This window comes from Canis lupus, chromosome 30 (assembly GCF_048164855.1).
Source record: "Canis lupus baileyi chromosome 30, mCanLup2.hap1, whole genome shotgun sequence".
Classification (NCBI taxonomy): domain Eukaryota; kingdom Metazoa; phylum Chordata; class Mammalia; order Carnivora; family Canidae; genus Canis; species Canis lupus.
This window is the reverse complement of record NC_132867.1, coordinates 21,430,690-21,454,827: the sequence shown is the minus strand read 5'-3', so window position 1 is coordinate 21,454,827 and position 24,138 is coordinate 21,430,690. Positions and strand designations below refer to the sequence as shown.

Sequence of the window (24,138 nt, the reverse complement as noted above, 5' to 3'; positions counted from 1 at the left end):
GATTTTTCAGTACTATTCAAATATATTAACAAAGCCTACTGTTACTATTTGTATGTGTTTTAAATCCTCAATATATTTCAGTACATTTTAATAAGGTGGTGTTGTCTTTTCTGGGTGTACTCAGTTAAGCGATATTGATGTAGGTGTATTCTTGCTTACTACCAAATTTCTTTGTGTGTGTGGGGGTGAAGATTGTATTTTATATCATCTATTTCCTACCATTGTGTTTCTGTGTCTCTATTATTTAGTTATTTTGATTCTTACGTCAATATGTTCTTTACACATATAACAAATACACACACACACACACACACACACTCAATGATAATACAAATTTCCCTTCAAGTCACTTATCCTTACTAGGAAGTATTATTTGGGAGAAGGTAGGTTGAGAGGGCAGCACAGATAAACCAGACTTTACTTATTTATCTATTTACTTACTTATATTTACTGTCTGATTTGGGGCAAGATAATTAGCTAATTAGCTAATTGAGGATATCTGGTTTGGTAATGGGAAGAGAATTGTGTGTGTGTGTGTGTGTATTATTTATAATTACAAAACTCTATACATTTTCCTAAGAATGTCTTTTCCTAGACAAGGAATGTTTGTTTGTTTACAAAGGCAGAATTATAAAATATCTTTTCAAAATATCTTCTTCTCCTTTGATAATACAGAAATATTTTTGCCCAAGGCTGAATTGGGCCAAAATACATGATCATCCTTTAATTTAGCACAATCTTATTAAACAATCTTATCAAGCAGTTGTGAAGATGAAATAAGAAAAAGGCAAAAGACTCTCTTCACTGGGGACTCATTAAATTGAGAAGAGTAGAGTAAGACATGTAACTGGAAACTGAAATGCAATGCAATTGATTGCTTTACTAGTGGTAAAAATTAATGTAACCTGAGCAGATGGGGGGAAAATCATATATGTTAGTAGTTCGTGGTCAAGTAAGACGTAATAGAGAAGACAATGCTTGAAATGGTATTGAAGAATGAGAACATTTCCATGTGATGACAGGAAGTGATTATTGACAGAATACGCCATGAGTAAATGTGGAAATGTATGAAAATATATGGTATATTTTTAAATTAGCATATATATAAATATTAGAGATAAAATACTGAAGATGGTTGAAAAGGTCAAAGTGAAGTGATAAAAATGATGAAATTAAAAATGTGGACCTTGCAAACTGAGTAGATAAATAAATCACCCAAACCAAATTAGTCACCACCACTAACAGAACCTCAAACGTGTGATCTTTTCACAAAAGATGGTAGAGAGTTGTTAGAGATACATAGGAAGGGAACTAGAATCTGTTGCAGGAAAGAAGCTAGTGGAAGCCTGGGCTATGGCTTCAAACATCTGTCCAGTCTTTCCTGTCTCCTATTCCACCTCCATTTCCATAATGCACCCAGGCTTGTCAATCTCTACTTGATACTTGAAGCAGTGAGAAAATAGACTTAGCCTAGAACATGTGATTAGTGATAGAACATTAATTAGTGACCATTAATATGTTTTAAAAATGGACACTGTATAAGATAAAGTATTATCATTTACATAATATATATTTATAATTACATATAACTGTTCTGTGTAATTTGTAATGGAATGACATTCTAAGTGGCTCATCTCTTTCACACCATTTTAAAAATTTATTATCTACACAATCCTTCTTAAGGTTTTAGTATTTATCTTTTGAAAACAATTCCCTGTAAAAAGGAACACTCTAAAATATAAAGTTATTATTCTTCTATGAGAGTGTTGATGAAAACTTGTCACATTCGCAGAAAAAGTTAAAGTAGTATATTTAATATAAGGAAAGGAATTAAAGATATAAGCTGTCCTGATTTTGGAAAAAAAAGTATTATCTAATAGATAACAGCACATTTTTGGTAAATGTTTCAAATAACTGAAAACTTTAGAAATGAATATTTCTAAGTGTTTTTTATAAATCTGGTGCAACAAACCATGAGAGATTGTGAAATATCTAGAGTCCTTCCACAACAGAATACCTGTGCTCCTAACTACACTGACATTTCAAATTGCTAAGTGTGTTGGAATGGAAACCACTGATCATTTCACAAAAAAATGCAAGATATAAAATATTTTATATGTCATAACTATTTATTCAAACTGCTACTTTGGAAATTTATTGTTATCTCACTAACTGTACTTTTCCATATGCAGTTTAAATCTTATGGTATGTGTTATTTTTCTTTGGTGAAGATGATTTGAGTATTTCTCATAAGATAATGAAGGTTTTTATTGACTTATAGGGAAGAAAACTTCTTAGATTGGAATGAATATGATAAAAACAGACATGAACCAGTGTTAAAGAATAGAATAACTTAAATTTTAGTTCTTTGGCTTAACCATTAACTGGCCAAATTCATTTTTTTTTCTGTTAACATTAGTTAGTTCCATTTATTGAATATGGAATACTTTGCACAGGTAAAAAATACCATATTTTCTTTTTTAATAAGATTTAATTAATTTATTTATTTGAGAGAGAGAGAGAGGGAGAGAGAGTGCACATGAGTGCTGGCAGAGGGAAAAGGACAGCAGACTGTACTGAGAGTGAAGCCCCACGTGGGCTCCATCTCATGACCCTAAGATCATGACCTGAGCTAAAGTGCAGTCGAACGCTCAACTGACAGAACCACCCAGGTGCCCCCAAAATACTTTTTTTCTTAAAGACTCTATATTACAAAATTGAATCATAACTGTATAAGATTAAACTACAATATTTTACAAATTGTTTGTTTAAATTAAAAACTAATCTATTGCAAAATTATTAAATATACAGACCTTTGAATTTTATAAATATATAAGACAATAAATGAAAAAATATGAACAAATATATAGATCCTATTATTTTCTAAGGAATTTATAACACTAAGTTTTGAAAATTTTCCAGCATTAGACATTCACTATATTGAGTTGTAGAGATTTCAATTTCTGCCTTAGGGTTCTATTTTAAAACCCCCATTACATTATTAAAATGAAACATCTAAATATGTAAGACCACTTATAATGTATATTATTACATAGTACATAGTACTTCAAAATAATATATCATATAGTATACTTTAAAATAGAAGTGCAGATTTTCAATATATTTAAAAAGTACATCTAAGATATGCTCCTCTGGGTGAATGAATACACTGTGGTACATCCAGATAGTGGAATATTATTCAATGCTGAAAAAAAAATGAGCCATCACAACATGAAGAGACATGAAAGAACTTTAAATGCATATTACCTAGTGAGAGGAGCCAATCTTCTGAAAAAGTTATGTGCTATGTGATTCCAACTACATGACATTACAGAAAAGGAAAACTATAGAGGCTGTAAAAAAGACCAGTGGTTGCCAGGGGTTAGGAGAGAAGGAGGGACAAACAGGTAGACAATGGAGGATTTTTAGAGCCGTGAAACTTTTGTAAAATACTATAATACTATATAGTGCGCACATTTCATTATGCATTTATCAAAACCCATATAATGGACAACACCAAAAATAAATCCTAATGCAAAAACTGGTCTCTGAGTAAAAACGATGTCAGTGGTATCAATCGAGGTCGATCAATTGTAACAAATGGACCATTCTCCAAGTTGATAAGGGGAAGGCTATACATGTACTGGGGCAGGAAGAAATGGGGAACTCTGTACATTCCTCTCAGTTTTGGTATGAACCTGAAACTTCTCAAAAGTAAAGTCTTTCCAAAAATGGGAAAAAAATACAATGTCATATCTTGAAAATCTTCCCCCCAAAAATGGCTAACATGCCTCAATTGACTGAGAAAGTCTATAAATTCAATAAACAATCTTTTATGTCCTTCATTAATTAAAAAAAAATGACCTGCTAAGTGATGACACACAGGAAAGTCTTAAACATTTTTGGCTTCCTGTTTTAGTATTATGGGACTCACCGATGAACCAGACCAGCCCTTGCTGTAGAGCAATGGTTATATTCCCTTAAATAAACTTTTCTTCATGTCTGAGCCATTTGATGGAACAGGCCAGTATATAAAAATGCCACAATATTTTTTTCTGTTTTCCACCAATAAGCACTGTGAAAAATTTTTCTTAGCATTTTTCAAGAACATCAGAGAGTTTTGCATTTAATCTTCTATGTAACATATATATTTAGCCTTTGTGAAATTATATAGAGACAATAGTAAATTCAAAGTTGTTGTTCATGCATTCAAAGCAGAAATGCTAGTTTGAAGAGCTGATTTTTACTTTTGCTAACCTTATCTAAGTAAGGAAAAATAGTCTATATTAATTATAATATGAATTTTTAAATATTTTGTTTCTCTTTGTAATAATAAATGAGAAATCAGTAGAGAAGCAAGCATATAGTCACTATGTAAATTCTGGTTTGAAGCTGTTTATTTTGATTTCCTAAAATGAAAAGGACAGATGCTGATATGAAAACACCTGTTTTAGTCTTTATTAGACAGTACACAAAAATATTACTAGAAAATGACCTCTTTCCACTAACAATGCAAAAACGTCATTTTATAAGGTATTTTCAGGAAATATGTAAAAATCATAAAGTGATCACATTTAATTTGATATTCCTTTAGAGCTAGAAACTGAGTGTGAGTTTATTATATTACATTGATCATGGGAAAGGAGCTTTGTATAAAAGTGGAAGTGAGAAAGGTAAACTGATTTGTTGAATGGAGTATGGAGATTACTGGAAGGAACTGTAGTTGATTTATACATGGCCTTTCCTAACTCACATTGTTTTTTCTTTGAGGCAATCAAGAAGAAATTAAAGGAAGTGGGACAAAGACAAAGTCTGTATGAATTATAGACTAGGGATTGAGTTATTCTTTCTCTGATTCAGTGTAATTTGATAAAACAAAGACAGGAAGAATGCTGAGAGTTAATGCCTCCCAATTTGGCTTCTCTGATCCTCAATTTGTTTACATAAAATAATTGGTATTGATGACGCTATTCGAGTAGATTTCCTCAAATCTCTTTAGCTTTTTCATGGTGATCCCAAACAAGAAAGTAATATACAGCTAATAGAGTAATGTAAAGTCACTGTGACAGTCACTATAAAAATGTCCAATAATTCCCAGATACTTCCCTTTTGATACTGTCTCATTGTCAAAGGGTTTCAGGAAAAATAAGAACAGCAAAGAAAAACAACTTTCTTTCTCTCCCCACATCTAAAACCTCTGTAACTGTTGAATCAACTGAAAGAGCTCAAAAGTTATAACAAAATATTATGTTAAAATTTTCATTTTGAAATGTATATAAATATGTTTTAATGGGGGATATATAGATTAAGACCTACATTTAAGACTAGGCTGTTCTGGAATAAGAAAGATTAAATGTGCCTTAAAATTATGCAAATCTTGAAAATGAACATTTCCTCCTTTGTAATTTCTACACTGTTTCATTTTTATCTGGCAATGCAGCACTTGACTTATTTATATAAGAGAAATACATATTCATATCTAATGCAGCAATTTGTCCTTTGTAAAAACCAACTGAATAATTTCCATATTAAAGAATTGTCATTTGAATCCAGGTCCACTACTAAAACAAAAAAAGAAATATAATGTTTCATTAAGAGCACTGGACCTGGATTCTAACTGTGACTCTTTACATAAATTATTCAACTTCTTTAGACCTCACTATTCTCATCTAAAATATGGGATAATGAAACTTTAAAGAGACTTTATGAAGAGTCAATTAAATATTCCACACAGCATGTGTGGCAGTACACATTAAAAAATAGAATTAATTAAAGAATAGAACCAAAGTCATTTTTGTTTCATACCCTGGCTGTGTATAAGCAGAGAAACTTAGGAACTTTCTATAATTTTATTCTTATGGTGCTTAAACCAAATTATAGCAATACATTAACCAAAGACATTTAAAAATCTCTTTAAGCATTTATCTCTGCCTTTATAAACTTTTGCTAGGAAAGGAAACTATTTAACAATGCTTGCATTATTAAAATTATTAACTATATTCTTGTATTTTATTAAGATAGTATCAATTACTTTCATCTCGTACTGGTTATCGAAGTCTTCTAAGAACACTTGAACTAGTTTACTATGAAAGAAACAGTATTTAATAGTGTATCTAAATTATTTTACATCAGCCGACTGATGATGTATTTATTTATCCCAAAAAGAAGTCACTCAATGATTATATGTTTATTACATTGAGAGATTGGATTTGACCAAGTTAGAAATGAAAACACACAACAAGGACAGAAAAGATTTGTACCAGTAATAAAGAAAACACATATAACAAAGATTTTCCTCAGTTTTCTTTATTACAACAATGGAGACACAGAGGTACAGAAAATAAAATGACATTTAATATACTATGAAACACATGCATAGGATTACACATAGTGCTGGATATTATGTTGGGGGTTTCAAATAAGAGATGATACTGAAGACAATACATTTACAACGTACATTTTTTTTTCAAGAAAATAAGCTATGATGAAAACAAATGCAATTAAAGTGATCAGAAATAGTCACTTTAAAACACAAGTGTTATACATAAAATCTGTAAGATGTGAGATAAAAATATTCTTAAAGAAGCTCATGAATCATGGATGTTACTTAAAACAGTAATTTTTAATTGCTTGCATTTAAAAAAATTAGCTAGGAGACTTATTTCATAGTTCCCATTTAGTACAGGTATAGAATAAAAATAAATATGATATAATTAAGAAAAAGATGCTATCTCTTAACATTATGTAGTGCTTGCAAATATGTAACTTTATATTTTATTAGTTAAAATGGAATGATAAAGAATAACTTAACACACACAAATTAAGAAAATTTACAATATACCTATAATACAATTAGTTCACACTTAAAATGAAATTTGATTATACTTGAATGAATCTATCTTTTAAAATTAGGTAAAATAATAGTCTATGAATTATAGTCTATCAACAAAGCAGTAAGGACATCAGTTGCAGTTCAGATCAGTGAAGCTATAATAATAGAATTCTTAAACATATGAGTTTTCCTTGGCTATTTCAATTTTTTCAGTTTGGGCTTTGAAATTAATGAATAGCTATAGAAGAAGAGTGGACTACTATCAAAAAATCTTTATCTGATTCATCTTAGATAAGAAGATATTAAAACCAAAGGCATTTGGAAAATGAAGCATTGATATTACACTCACATCTCTTATTTCAGAACAATTAAATTAGATTTAAGATTACTGAATTTTTTACCTTAGATAAAAATTGAGATGCTGCTTAATATACTATAATAAACATTATGTATTTCATCAAGTTTTTAGGTACAATAAATTAAAAAGAGATAGTACTAAAGCTTTATATTTAAAAGTTAAAAAAAATATTAACTCTAAATGTTAACTCTACCAATATAGATGGCGATACAAAAGAAATCAGGTTAATTAGATTTTTTTTTTCTTTAGTTAGATCCTAAAATTTACTGTGGTAATATCTTCTGAATTCTATGATAAACTATCAAGAATTAATAGTGACTAAATAATTCTCTTTATTTTTTATGACATCATCAGCTGATTTGGAAATGGAATTTTTACTAATTTCAATTCATACTGAAATAATTTCAAGGGCGATTTGTCAAATATTTGCATCTCTAGTCATATGAATTATGCAAATTTGAGCTACCCATTCAATACGTTAGTCTTTCTGAAGGTTTTAAGACATATATCCAAACCACAAATGCTAAGACTTTAATATTTACCACTGATTAATGGAAAAGGAATAGAAAAAATACATCCTATTCCTATTTATTTATGGCTAGAAATCCAGAGGGAGGAAAGGAAGGCTGGAGGGTGGGCGAGAGAGAGAGGAGAGTAAGAGAGACAAAGAGGAGGAAAAAAGAGGAATAGAGGAAAGAGACAGGGAAAGAGAGGGACTATTAGAAATTATAAATTGGAAGGAAAGAATGGAGGGAGGGAGGGAAGAAGAGAGGAAATGGTGGAATGAATGGGAAGAAAAGAATGAAGGAAGGAATTAAGCCATAATAAGAGAAAACCTACTTAATTTGTACCTATTCAAAGGTTGTTTGAAGGGTATTACATTATACCTCACAGATTTGAGCCATAATAATAAGATGCATAAAATGGCACATTTAGATATAACCTTATGATCTGATATCTTTATTCATTAAGCAAAATTATAATACATAAGGGCTAAAGAAAATTATAAATAACATTTAATTAGGTAGTATTGTAACACACTAAAGCTCCCAGTGCTGCCAATATCATAACCAAAAACAAACAGGTGGAAATTTTCAGATAATTTTACATAACTAGAGAGGTTTCTTAACTACTTCAAACTGCAAGTACTATTATAGGTAACATGAGCTAACTCTTCTTGAAAACTCGCCCCAAACATAGTTAATGGTTGTATTGGTAATATAAATATCTACCTTAAATCACTAAAATCATTTGTAATTTTAAAATTTATTTTTCAATTCCCAGTGTAGGTATACCATATTATAAATAAGACGCTTTTCAGATACATAATAGAGCTCATCCTGACTCAAAAATGATTAATTACCTCTTGCAACTCTGTTTTGTTGAATATAACTGACTAATCACAAATCCAATTGTATAAAGTTGAAACTACAGTAGAATTTTCCGTATTTCAGTTTTAATTTAGTTAAATACGGTAAGTGGCCATTCTTATATGGAAAATATTTGAGTTAAATTTTAATGGCTTCCAAATTGATCCAAATTGTAGAACCTATGAACTACTGTGCATACTTGTATTTTTAACTCTTAATTAAAAAAATCTTCTGTATATTTAAATAGTAAAAACTATTTGCAATTAAATTATTTGCATATGTATTCATTTTATATGTCCAACTGAAATTACATACATACACTATTAACCCAATGTCTAGAATATATTTATTTACTTATATCATTTTTTAAAATACTTAAGATACTTTAGGTGAAGGAAATAATGGAAATAAATTTAAAAAAATAAAGCCATAAGACATTTTAATCTTGTCCATGTCTACCAGGAATGAATGCATATATGTTCTTTTGTGTAATGTTTTTGGAAATAGTATGAGTGTAGCATTTATAAAGTATAGCTATTCCCAATGACTAATATGAGGAGAGAGGATGAAAAATGTTAATTGACCTATGAATCTCCCATGTAAGAAGTTTCATAGAAAAGAATTTACTGCTACTTGCTAGGCATACTCTCCTGGCACATCTGGCACGTGGTATTGGTGAGCTTTATAGTGATCTGATGAATAATTACAGAGTTTGGTTTGGGGTAGAGAAACCAGTAGCACTGAATAATTAAAGGAGAAAAGAAGACAGACCAAGTAAGAGCTGGGAGGAAAAAAAAAGGAGATATCTATGTTTATACAAGAAATTAACCCTGATGCTCCACATGCCAAAGCTGCAATCATTCATAAGTAAATCAGCCTAACCTAATAACTCATATAATATGCCCGTTAACAAAATTTTGGAATGATTAAACATTTGGAGATATGATATACATGTCAATAGACATAGACACATTAAATGTAATGATTAACATAAAACTCACCTTAACACACAAGTTCATATTTTATACATTTCAGACACAGCATTTTATTTAAAAATCTATTGGATGAAAAAAAATCATTGGGTAATATGAGGGAGAGACATAAAATAAGCTGAATTTTTATGTTTTGCTTACCAATATTCACATTCACTTAGACTTATAGGCAGATACTAATTAGACTAAAAAGCACTGTCAAATTACATGGTTGCATATAGACTAAAGACTAAAACTCAGATTATAAAAAAGATAACTTAGCAACACTTACACTTTATTATTATTTTTTTAAATCAGAGATGGTAATTTACAATCCCTAAGGTTTTGTTTATTGAAATGCTATAGCTATACTGTTCAGAGTTTTGTGCTTTCCTATTTCTTGTGGAAATAAACCAAAGCACAGAGCCTGTATTTTAAGATATCTAAGGATCTATTTTCAAGAATGTATGCATTTCTCAGAACTGTAAAATAACGTCTTCTAAGCATAAACATTTGGTCAAATGAAAGGTTGCTCATTAATTTCAGGATTAAAAACCTGATCTGTACTTAGATGTTTATAAAAACTAAATGAAGGGTTCCTGGGTGGTTCATAGGTTGAGCATCTGCCTCTGGCTTAAGTCATGATCCCAGGGTCCTGGGTTGGAGTCCTTCATCTGGCTCCCTGCAGGAGCCTGCTTTTCCCTCTGCCTTTGTCTTTGTCTCTCTTTCTGTCTCTCAGGAATAAATAAATAAAATCTTTAAAAAAAAAAAAACTAAATGCTGAATTTATTAAATGTAATTCTGTGAGAATAAAAGTTTAATTTTAGATTATTTTATCAACTGTCAAAATATTATTTTAGGTATCATATAAACCTGATTTCGAGTCTTCTTCATATCACTGTTGGTAACCTTAAGTCATAGAATATTAAATTTAAAAAATCAACTATGTTATCTTATAGGAGACCTATTCCATGTTCTTAAAAATATTTTGCTATCATATACTATGTCAAAATAATTTCTACATGACTTTCTTGAAGAAGCATTTATCTTATTGGAAAGATCCAGTCAGGTTATAGTGAACAGAAAAATTGTTCCTGGAAGAGTTATTGAAACTTTTTTCCCAACACTTTCTACATATTAGTAACCAATAAGTCTACATATCTTTTATAAGCACAGATATCCTTGAATATTATATGCACTTATAATTAGTTCTTTAATAAAAAACAAAAAGTTGGCTATGGTGATTTTAAAAATAGAACATTCCCCATAAGCAGGTTAGATTTTCATACTAAAGTCTGGAAGTTCCTTTGTGTCAGCAGAAGAGAAGGGAAGGAGGCAGAAGTATGTTTAATCTGTGGATGGGTTATTGCTAGGTAAGAAGAAAGAAAGACAGCAGTGCACTGCAGAGTTTAGAAAAGATAAAGAAGATAGACTACTAAAGAGAAGTCTAGCCTTAGATCTTACATAATAGGATCCTATAGCTAGTTTTTTGAAAGAGTAAGAGAATACCTTCATGCAAAAAAGTAAATAGTTTTTGATGAGTGATTCTCAAAGCCTAGAATCCAATAATATGATTTACCATATTAGTATGGTCACTTTTGCGCACATATGTAAATCTGATTGCTTTCTAATTATCCAGAATGAGTAGTAAGATCATTTACTAGGGTGTGGTTGGGAGTGAAAAGCACAAAACACTTCTTATTTTATAATGCATGAAAATGTGAAAACTGAAATCATTACTCATGATACTCCCTCAAATCCAGGTTCCTTTGAAAAATGGAACTCAGTTTCATCTTCTTGCAAGTAGTAGCTAAATTATTTACTTCTGTCTCTGGTCCTTGCAAAGATATTGACTCTTACATGTCCAGAAAGATGTGAAAAATAAGTATACGTATATGTTGTTACAACATCAATTTTTGATGCCAGCTCACAGCACAATCCATAACCAGTGAACAGGGTGCAACTTTTTAAACACATTCAAAATTAATTTATTATTTACTTTGGGATATTTGCAGAGATATATTTTCACTTAATGAAAAGTCTGGATATTTTAAATTGGTGTTCAAATTTAAAAGAGGAAACACTTTCACTTTATTCCTATGGCATTTTAGGTCAATAAAAGAAAAATAGGCAGCACAGTAGGGATACACATCTAATATAATAAAAGTTACCAGGTTTATGTTCTATATAAATGGTAAACACCATGAAATTTTATAAATGTCCATGAAGTTAGAAACTTACATTTGAAAGAGTAACAATGAAAACCAATATAAAAGATCCACAATTCTACATAATAAAATTACTATTTATACAGTGTATGGTCATGGATATTGAATTATATTTGCAAAATAATCAAATGAAAGAAGATTAGATGCAGCAAATGCTTATGTTTCAAGTAAAAGTGACATGATATTTAACAAGGTCAACCTTAGAAATTAAAGGAAACTTTAGAACGAAGCAAGTTATGCAGTGAACTGTATCCTGGAAGAAACATTCCTGATTCTCTTTCTTTCAGTGATTTTCTGACAAATTATCTACTTTAAAGATTGACAATTTGCGGAAAGGAAAATAGGCTAATTGTTCATGGGTGAAAATACATGCATAATTAGTTGGACCATAGAAAATCTTTTATCAGAATTCCCGATTAGTCTTGTAAACTTGCAAGGCATAAAAGGAAATATATTACAACAACATTAAAACATCCAAGACAAACTTATGGCTATAATGAAAGAAAACCCAGCAGCATTCAGCTGCCATGACTGGCTTCCATTTTCGCCTTTATTCGCTTCACAGCATTTATCTGCATGACGGAAATTGTTTTTGAAAATAGAGTAAGAATAAAATAATTAAGGAAGAAAAGAGTAGGGTTACAAACATGAAAGTAAAGAAAAGGAAAAAAGTGACAGTAGGAAAGAAAAAAAAAGAGAATAATTAATGCAAGATTTACACAAAGCCGTTACACATTACCTACAAAAAAATTACATTGATACAAGACAAAGAATGGCTAAAATCGGTATAGAACATTTCTAAATAGCTGTCACATATTAAAAACATATCTGAGCCATGATATTAGTTATTCTTATTTCACATAAACCAGACAATAGTTCTGTCTTTGATTATTTAATATAAGCATCTTAATTATTCTCTAATGAAGATGTAACTTATGAGCCAGGAGGCAGGCAGCTGTCATATCACTGGGCTACTGGTAAATTCACATTGCTACTGTTAATTTGAGCTCGTCACATTCTGCAGTGTTTACTGATAGTACTTTTAGCTGCCATTTTATCTTAGAAAAAACATTTAATAAAAGTAGATTTTTAACAGTGAATAAAACTACCAAGAAATAGCAGTGAAAATTACATTTCACACAATGAAAATTTGCCATAAGAATAGAAGAGCAAGGAGCACTGGCCCAACAGACCAAAGGCAAACTCTAGACATATGTTATTGTATCTCTTTAAAAATAATCTCTTTAAAAATTAAAAAAAAGCATAAAAATATAGGTTTATTTTTTCATTACATGCTTCAAAGAAATATTGCTTTGGGTGTAGTATTAACATTTAGCTTTGAGATTTCCAGATAGTTAAAAAGAAGTTTTCGCCAATTAAATAAACTTCAAGTTCACCATTGTTTTAAAATTTCTCTTATTTATATTCCAAACAGATCATAAATTAAACTTTAAGAAGACATTTTAGTATTGGCCATGCACTTGAATGAGTTGTTTTTGTTTATGTTGAGTTATACTAGGTTTCTTGGAACTAGACTGAGCGTCATCAAGATAATTTTCCTCTACAGTTCATTAGAGGTATAATCAAAAAAACCATGAAAACACGAAAAGAAAAGACCTAAAATTTGTAGCAATATATTTAGTGATGGTGATTATATAATTTATTTGTTATCTTCTTAAATTTGAGGAACTCTCAGAGATGTATTACATGCTTGAATTCAGATGGTAGAATTATTTTATCATCAGATCTTAACAATGTATGAATGGAATTCTTTCTTCCCAAATTATATTGATAGTGCTAAAATTAGACATGTGTTCAATTCATAGTAACAAAAGCAGAAAAAGGGAACAATATTAAAAGAAAAAAGTTCCCTCTTTTTGATTAAAAGAAACAGTATTAAACATGTCACAAACCAAAAGAAATGGTGGGAAATGTTTTTCAAATAAATTGAAATACATAAAATCATCAAGGATTTTTTATTTTATGCATTTATTTTTAAAGGATTTTTTAAAACATTAGATTATATTCATTCCACCAAGTTAGGAGTATTTTTAATCAGAGAGATTATAGAATGAATCCATAAATGTCATTTTATCAGACTCTCCTCCTATAGATTTGTAATCATTTTATAAGAACGAGTCATAACATTTGAATATTCTCATTGGTCATAAATAAAAAGAGACAGCATTATGCTGTGTGAATATTCCAAAAAGGAACAAGATTGTTATTTTGCACCCTATTTCTATGTAAATCAAGAAACACATCTTTCAAAGTAAACACATGTTTAATAAGTGAAAATGAGAAAATACTATTCATCACAAAGTACTTTTTAAGTTAGGATAATACACTATGGAGAAGTGTGATATCCACTAATTTATATATGTAGAAAGGCCATTATTATCAATATAATATATATAAACAGAAGGTGAGCATAATGTTAAAAAATAGTTCTTCAGTCCAACAAGTATGTGTACTTTACATTTAGCCTGTTGCTTACAAAAGTTAAATATATTGAATGCACATGAGCAATGACTTTTTAAATTCAAAAGTCCATAAACTTATTTAGACAGTGTGCAATGCCTGCTACCAAAAATGAATTAAAACTAAATTAACTTGGAAAGTTCACATCTTCTAAAACTGGATAGAAAGACTTAAGGTCTGCTAGTTTATTATAGATAACATATTTCAGATATGAGTTTGAATTTATAATATTTACTTTAAAATGGTATAAGAAATCGTACAGCTACAAGAGTAATTTTGGTGAAGGCACATGCAGATCATTTTCCTTATTTACCAATACATAATTTTAACTCTATCGGATTCTGCTGGCATAAAGACTCCCAAACTCACCATCTCTCTTCACAGCCTTTAAAATTGCCCAGAGAAACCTTCTGGAGCTAAACCGAACAATTCTTAAACTATAAAGGCACATCTTTAATGTGGCTTTCCACAAGGCTTTTGCAGCCAGTGGATTCAGGATTCAAGTTGGTGGCTATAGTTAATTAGACATCATCTTGTGACATTTTTATAGATAAATTAATCTTTTCTTCTTCTTTCCCCTTTTCAGGAAGCTGTTATTGCTCTGCATCAGCTGCACAGTTTAGAGAGGAGAAATTCTTTCTCCTACCTTCTCAGATAGCTTTTTCTGACTTCTCCTTGACTGCATGATCTGCTTCATCAGCTGTGAAACAGACTCCAGCTTTTTTCATCCTAAAAGTCCTTCTGACACTGTTTTTCTTTTTTTAAACTCTGCTCACCTTCATAGCGAAGCTTCTTAAAAGCATTAAATAAACATGGAGTCTAAACCTCCCTAACCTCACATAAATCCTCATTCCACTCCTACCTAATTTCTCTCTCAGCCACTTCAGCAAAGTTGTTTGTACGAAGGACACTTCACATCTCTTTCAATTGAGTTCCACTGACCTCTCAGCAGCATCTAAAGTGGCAAATGCGATTTACAGCTTCTCTTTTTGAAAGATGACTCTCTCTTAACTTCCAAGATACTACAGTCGTCTCTTTTTACAGGACCTCTACAACATCTTATTCTCATGGGAGGGATGTGGTTTGCTCTTTCTTATATTATTTTAATTCCTTTTGGGCTCAGTTCTTCTCTACTCAGTAATCCCAAGAAGTACTCCTTGACATATATGTTGTGCCAGTCACCCTTCTAGGTACCAGGGAGATATCTTCGAGTATTTCAGACATTGACTCCTTTTCATAGAACTTAGGCACTATTCATCGTGTAATTGTTATCCTCACTCAGGCTTCAGATACCATTCAATTAGTATTAACATCATAATGTATGTTTCCAGTCTATGATAGTCTTCTTATCTTAATGCACACATATAACTACTACTTGACATTTCAAACTTAGTGAATAACACACTGATCTTATGTTTGATCCTATTCTCCAAATCCTGCTCCTCAAATTCTTTATCCTGAGAGATGATGCCAACATTGTTCCAACCTCCAAGCAGGAGACACAAAAGTCATCAATATCTACTGAATTTGATCTGTTACACATTTAAGGTTAACCTACATTATACTATGTCCAGAATTTATTCATGGTTTTCTTTTTCTACCACTATCACTTTCTTTTAAGTGTTCTTGTTCATCCATCTCTTCCTTTTACCCATATGAGTAAGATCAATCTGTCGGTAATGCCTATCTACTCATATAATGTCCTTGCTTGAAATGAGTTCTTATTGCGTTTAAGATCTCCCTTAAGATTGTTTTTTTTAGTATATGTGCTGCTGAAGTGAGTACTCTCTTATGATTGTTTATGCAGTTTTCAGAAGACCTTGGATTATATCCCTCTCTATCTTTTATCTCTGTTCACATATCTCCAGGTTCTCTTTGGCCATGTTTTTTAAAGTTCTTAAAGCAGATCAACTTTTTTTCTCTTCCTTAAAGGCTTCTTCTATATATGACACTTTCCCTGGAAGGCTCATTTCCAGTAAGTTTCTTTTGGGAAGGCACTTTCTACGAGAACCCCTCCCTACCCCCACTCTATCACCCCAAGTTAGGTGCAAATGCCAACCCCCCTCATGGCAGCATACAGTACCAGCACATCTCCTAGTTGTAATTATTTGGTGGTTATTCTAACTCTGGTTTTATGTCTATCTTCCCTAGGAGATTGTAAAATCTTTGAGGACAGAGGCCAGTTCTGTATTTTTCACAGGTCATTCCTCTCTACTCATCTCCGTCCTTGTCACAAAGCAAGATCCCAATAAATATCTGGAACAAATGAATGAATCTTAACATTGCAGATCCAGAAGAACTAACTCAGAGATAAGAAAAAGCATATCAAGAGAAATTAAGTAACAAAAGCAAAGCTGAAACTATAAACCATAATTTTTCCATTTTTCTTACAGGTACTTCCCACAAATTGATTTTGAAATTGAAACAAAATATTTTTTTATAGTAAATGTATCATAATATATCTTAGGTATATATATGTATGTATGTAATTATATGTATCTATATATGTATGCATATATGTATATACATATATTCTTATTTATTTATCCTTTTTTCTATACTTATTTTTGGCTTTTATTAACAATTTTTTTGAAAATAGCAGGGACTCTGAAAGTATAACATAAAGTAACCTGCATAAAATCTATTTTTTTACAGTTTCTGTGTTACCTATAAAATGTCATTAAAATGTTGTCTTCTAGCTTCATACAGTATTAATTTTTATCTCAATAAAAATAATTATTTCCTCCAAACATATTAGCTAAATTAAAGATTTAGGAAATAGAGTACACTGTTGCGATCATCCTTTGAAGATTTTAACTCAGATTTAGAATCATATTTATATCATGCTGCAGATATTTGTATAGAGGATAATTACTACAAATATAAAACATTGTAATTGTAGAAGTAGTTACCAATGTTTCAAAGTCACCAAGGCAATGAACCTGACAGTGTATTCAACCATTATTCTTGGTTAGGTGTATCATCTTATAAGGGTACTGGATTCGTCATATGACTAAAGTAGCTCTGATCTTGAACAGATCCCTTAACCCCCAAATTTATATCTGTAAAGTGAGTATAACTTTTCCTTGTTCAATTCAGAGTCAGAGATATATGAACTAAATAATGAGATAATAAATGCAAAAGTAGTTCATAAATTTTTAAAAATGATATTATATCAATATTAGTTCTAGATGCTCCCAACTTCCTAATTTCAAATGATAATTGGAAGCACTTAATTAATATTAATAATGCAAAGTCAAAATATCAATTACTTTTAAACCACATAACCAATAATAATTATTTTTTAATAGGAAGATTAACTATATAAAAATCCTTTCAATTTGAAAGAGAAGATATACGGATCACAAGCTCATTATAATGATATTAATATCAATTTGAAGTTACAAGAGGGTTAAAGAGCATGACTGAACTGACAAACTTTATTTTTAACCCAGTTTCAAAAATGTTATGTAACAATACTGATACTCTCATATGACTCCAATAAGCCATGCTTACGAATATGCTGCTCTCATGTCTACATATATGCATATGAAGAGCATATGTATATTATATATATTCATACATGTACGTTTAAAATTTCCCAGTAAATATTACATATTATATTTAAAAGAACGATAGATGTTAAAATATGATCCATGTGACAATCACAGAGTCAAATATGACTATAAATCAGGAAAATTCTTGCATCTTTACCTCTACAGCATGTATCTGAAAAAAATGTTAACATCCCTCTGTGGACTTTGATCATATCACAAGCATATAATGATGCAAGCATTGTTACTTAATAAAGGTAGAATCCACTAGTGTGCTGTGAATATGGATGTAGGGTGTCCTGCAACATTGCGAGCCTCCTTTAACTCTAATTAATTTTTTTTCTAAGGCTATGTCTGTGGCCCTTTCTGCCTCATTGTGTGTTTGAGTCTATCTTTCCAAAATCAACTTGCTTGATTAGTCATGGATGGGCTTATCGTTATCTTTGACCACATTTTTCCAAAAGTGAAGGACCAGCCTCCATGTGTTTGGTAGAAAAGTTGTCTTCTTTGCAAAAGATTTTTTGGTCTCATCAGAAATCTTTCATGTTGACTTTTGACACTTCACTCTTACCTTCCACCCCCCCACCCCCACCGTTTATCCTATCTCCATCACTTCACCAAAATTGTCAGCGTGTATTTACAAGTTAACTGATACTTCATGACAAGAATGACTTGAGAAATCTTGAGTAAGACATGTCACAATAATCATGATTAGAACTTGGAATTTACACTTTTCTTCTATAAAATTATGTTTTCAATATTAAGAAAAAATCCAGAGGAGTTATAAAAAAAGATGATATCGTTTTTATTGCCAGCCTAAGAAAGCATATAGTTTTGCTTACCTTTAATAATGTTCGGTTTTGGTGGCATGCTGAACTCATAGACTGTTGGTTCTGAATATCCCAATCTATTGGCAGCTGTAATTTGAACTTCATACCCCATTGTCCACTGTAGATGCTCCAAAATAATGTGGTCTTTATTTCCTTGGACTTTTTTCTCTAGCCACTGATCTTCTTTATCTTTCTGTAGAGGCAATACAAATATTTTGTAAATACCCATATACTAAAGTTGTAATTTAAAAAAAAACAATAATTTATCTTCAGATAGAAAAAGTGGTTTATTAATAGTGAAAAAAGATATTTATCATCTACAGAAAGTTGATAAAGTTGCTTTATCAATGAAGTCATTTCTAAGAATTTTCTATAATATATGTAATATTTTTAAAATTTTAGCCAAACAATGATTTCCTAATTAATTCCTGATAATTCAGTGGTTGATGATTCACCCTCATTAATATCTTTATTTTTATTTCACAGGTATAATTTTACTGTTTGGCCATTTTTCAATTATTAATAGTCATGTGTGCAGAAAAAATAAGACATGATTTACAGAAAAAGTCTAGTATATCCATTAAAATAATTGCCAGAGACTACTGTTTAAGGTTTGAGGTGGTGTGGGGGGAGATACAATGTCTTGCAAATGGAGGCTGGATATTTTTTATAGATTTAAATTTTTATTACTCTGATGTTTTAGAGTCATAATAAAATAATATGTAAGAAATATTATTACCTGTTAAAAATGTTATTAGCATCAGAAAATAAAATATGGTATGCTGTCCTTGGACACCTACACTTAAATCCTGATTCTAAAATAAAGGCTTTAGAACGTGTTTTATAATTACCCTCTATTTCAAAAATATACTATGATTACAATTAACACAGAAAAATAAATCTATACAATTTAGTGACAAACTATCCTAAATAATGTGAACATTTGGCTGTGCCATGTTAACCATTTAAACACTGGTAAGTTCCTTAACCTCAATGCCTTGTTTCTATTATAGAAATGATAGTAACAGTTGCATCTGTCAGCTTTCATGAGGGAACAATGAGGAAAACCAAGTACTTTGGGTCGTCCAGGGCCTTAGGAATCATAAGCATTTAACAAATGACAGCCATTATTAAGGAGAACTTATTTCCATAATAACTGTATGAAAATAAAATAATATTTTTCTGGAATGATGTATTTAATAAATTATCACTGAAACTGCAAAACTCAATTTCCCAGAGATATAATTATAAGTAAATTAGAGCCTGGCGATAGATAGATAGATAGATGGATAGATAGATAGATAGATAGATAGATACATAGATAGATAGATTTAGGTAGGTAGATAGACAGATAAAGGGCAGACAGATGAATCCTTTTTAACTTCAGAGCTCAGCCCAGTATTACTTTATGTTGAGCCAATATTTTACAATGTTTCTTTGGCTATAAAGCATAACAATGTTTTCAGCATTTATGGTAAAAATTGAGGATTTATTCTCTGAAATGAAATTATGGAAGTTAAATGCATGATTGCATTAAATTGATGGTGCTACAAACATGAAGTGCTCATTAAAAGGAGACAAGAAGACGTTATTAATTTGATGCCATACTATTACTCTATCTTCCTACTTAATTATTTTTGGTTATATAGAACTTTTATTACAAAAGCATCAGGCTATTTTGATAATTCATCTAAAACTAAAGATATTAGTACCCCTAATGAATCCATGAGTTCTGGAAAAGCACTTAAAGTTAGCCATATAAACAAGAGACATTTCCTTTGCTTTTTGAAGCTTATAAATGGATTAAGTTAATACATTGTTGTCCATTGCTATTTTAAGGTAATATGAGGAATACTGAAGAGACCAGTGGAAAAACAAATAATTTGGACCAGAATGCTTGTAACTTGCCTACATCACTACATGACTAGTAAGTCTAAGAAAGGAGGTTAGGCATGCTTTTGAAATGCTTGGGACAGCTGTGCCAAACAGCCATGATTTTCCCACCACCTTCATTCCTTATCAATCCATCCATCAACTATTCATTCTACCTTTACTGGGTAGAGGGCCTGTTCTAGAACTATGAACACAGTAGTGAACAACACACGTAGAATATGCTCATCTTGGAGTTCACATCAAGTGAGAAGAAAGACATGAGCTCTTTGAAAAACCAAGAATGCTCTGGGAGCATGAAACAGGGAAACTTAATATTAAATCCCAGGGCTAGGAATGTTTCTTCTAGGGAGGTGACATCATCCTCTTTGGAAATAATAAACTCCAGTGCCATTTTTCATTTGTCCTAACTTAACAAAAAAGTGTGATTCTTTCACAGTGGTTTAGACGCAAACATAAGCGCAATGATGAAAATCTCACAAAGGTGCATGAACACTGGGAGATAGTAAGATACACACTATAGGCTTATTGTTTTCAGTAAATGTAAAAATGCTATAGATATGGACCAAAAAGAACCCTTAAAATATTTATTCAAAAATGACATTAGAGGACATATTATATGCATATGTGTATACATATGTGTATGTATAGATTTTAGTGGTTTTATTATTTGTAGAGGACTGTGTGTGTATAGACATATATATTGTGTCTATATATGTGTGTATGTGTGACACATATATAAACACATACATAGACACAATAAAATCTATGTAACATAAATATCTGATATGTTCTATACTGTGTATACACATACACATCTATAGGAAGGAATGGGTGAGAAATAGGAGAGTTGAAAGGTTAGATAAAGACAAGGGGTACATAGAGCAGGAAAGAGCTGCCCTTGTGGCCTTCTTTTTACCCTAATAATTCCATAAGTTCTAAGTAACTATGAAGTGCTTGGTGAGAATGAATATCTTTTCTGTCTGCCTGTCTGTCGCCAAAACACAACGTGTCAGCTGAGAATGAATATCTTGATGAAAATCCAGAGTTGAGTTTTGCTTTGGATCTGAATAGAGATGCGGGTAAAAGAGCCAGAAAATGAGCCAACAGCTGAGGTCTGGATTATCCCAGGATAAAATTTATTCTTCATAGTGATGGAGACACTTCATGTCCTTCACATAATCCTCCAAAAATAGTATTTCTGGGAACTGAGCATTTGAAGTGATACTTCCTGACAAGCATAAGACATGTAGATAGTCTCTTCTGAAATACCTATCATTTAACTCTTAATTGCTGAAGCTCTTAGTATGATAAATTAAAAACCCCTCCATCATTTTAGGTAGCTGGACTGATGGCATAAGGAACCAAAGGGAGTCCTAATATCTCCCCCCATTTAAGTCAATTTCATTTTCCATTCAATATTAGACAAGGAGGCTTTTTTAATCCCTTAATTGCTGTTCCTGGGGAATAGGGAAAAAAATTAAAGTGGGTGTTACCAAATACTCCCCTAGGTATCAAAATCTCAATTATGCATCTGTAGAGTGCCTAATTTACAGAATTTAAATGCCTAGGGAATGATTTAAGATAATCTAGTTGCAAAATGTTCTCCTAGGTAACTTAATGAGATGATTTGCTGAATAGGGCTATTATTAATAAGCCAATTAATGTTGAAGGGCAGCTACTAAAAGAAAAATGGCCATTTTGCTTTGATATAGCTTCTCTTAAGCAATCCTTTTTCTCAGAAAATAGACAGCAGGGCCAAATGACAATTAAGATTTCTCCTTAATAGTTATTTTGAAATCATAATATCAGCATGTGGGGAAATACTTGCTATCATCTGTCTAGGGAGGAAAGCTGAGAGGAGATGAAGGGTGTGTTGGTTTTATTTGCAGAGGACTTGCTGACTGCATTTATTTATAAGAAGTAATTCACTAATCCTTTTGCAAGTGTCAGAGAATATATGGTCAATATCATCTTAAATGAAAGTAGAATCAGCAGAGGACAGGAGAGGCAATGTGCTTGTACTAAGTAGATGAATTTTAAGGTTCTTGTGAATCTCATGTGTTATGCTTTGTTTTTAAGATTTTATTTATTCATGAGACACAGAGAGAGAGAGTGACAGTGCTTGCATGCACGTGAGAGAGAGAGGGAGAGACAGACAGAGAGAGACAGAGAGAGACAGAGAAGGGTCCCTATGGGGAGCCTGGTGTGGGACTCAATCTCAGGACCCCGGGATCATGACTTGAGTGGAAGACAGATGCTCAACCGCTGAGCCACCCAGACATTCCTCCCATGTGTTAAGCTTTAAGATTTTGTGTTTCCATGAAAGGCAGTTTCTGCTTCCTGGATTACCTGGTAGCATGGTTCAGCTACTCACTATTTGTATGATCTTTTGTAAGAATCATCCCAGAATCTCCTACAGCTCCATTTATTACTCTGATTATAGGAGAGGTAACCTGGCAATTACATACACAAACACACGCCCGTGCATGCATGCACACACACACAAATACACACAAACACACACACAATTGTGATTTGAAAAGGTATAACATTTGGAGGATTTTAGTAAAGTTTCAAATTCTACTTTCTTTCTTTCTAACTGAATCAGCACAGTTGATGCAAATTCTAATTTCCTTTTTTCTATTGTCATAACTGATTCAAATTGCCTTTATTCCATTTCCTGAAGCTTGATAAAATGTTGTAAACTGGATCTTACTTAACCTACTCCTAGTCTCCATCACTCACATATCTCTTTAGGGAAAACTAAAATGTAATTTTTCCTATTAATCACTTTGTTTTCTCGAAACCCATAAAAATTCACCCAATGCAAGTGTTTTTTCCTCTTGCATTATTTCTTATATTTGTTAATCTAATTATATAATTACTTACAATTATTCAACACAGACTGATTCATTCATTGATTCTTTGATGGCTTTATTCATTCAGACAACAAAGTCTTTTTGAAGATATCAATACGAGAATGAATAAAACTTATCCTTTTCACTAGGTGCAAAGGAAAAATCCTAAAAAGCTTAGGATTGTTTAAGGGCCATAGTTATTACTTGAAAATGCTTCAAAACTATACTGATGGCTTTAAATAAATTTCAGTATACCCACCTAAATACAAGAAAATCAGAAAATAGGTTATTATCATTAATAATTAATTAGAAAATAAGTTATCTCAACAACAAGAACTCAATTTTACGTAGGTATCATTTTAATATCCTTTTAAAAATTTTCTTTTCCTATGGCTATTGAGATACACCTTCCAGAGACTCCAAGTAGCTTAAGAAGGTCAATTAAGACTCAGAAACGTATGCTAGAGCACTGTTGCTAGTCCCTAAAGTACCTTCTTCACAATTGATTTTAAGCAACTAATTTTTTTTAGTCCTTCTCAGCTCAGGAAACTTATTTAATGTGCCAACACTAAGTGATAGTTATGATCCCACAGCTATCATCAAATCTGGGAGAAAACAGTGAAAAACTTATGGAAGCATGTAAAAAGCTATTTATTAAATTATATGCAGTTACATTGACTCTACAACACAAAGTAGGTGTAAAATATTCTGTTCATAAAATAATTTCTTTCATTTTTCCATATACATTTTGAAATTAATAAGC

The 24,138-nt window shown here is 31.3% G+C and overlaps 1 protein-coding gene across 2 annotated transcripts in view; it reads right to left on the bottom strand.

The window, feature by feature from the left end:
• The window catches only part of NCAM2 (neural cell adhesion molecule 2), a 514,781-nt gene that overhangs the window by 24,847 nt on the left and 465,796 nt on the right, over positions 1-24,138 (bottom strand). The window contains exons 15-16 of one of the 2 annotated variants that reach the window (XM_072806616.1): positions 18,637-18,817; positions 6,291-12,331 (exon numbers count right to left, since the gene is read on the bottom strand). In XM_072806616.1, the coding sequence (XP_072662717.1) occupies positions 12,225-12,331; positions 18,637-18,817 (288 nt within the window). In that variant the 3' untranslated portion in view covers positions 6,291-12,224. Of the gene's footprint in view, positions 1-6,290; positions 12,332-18,636; positions 18,818-24,138 lie in introns of those variants that run through there. The other variant, XM_072806615.1, reaches the window with a different exon arrangement.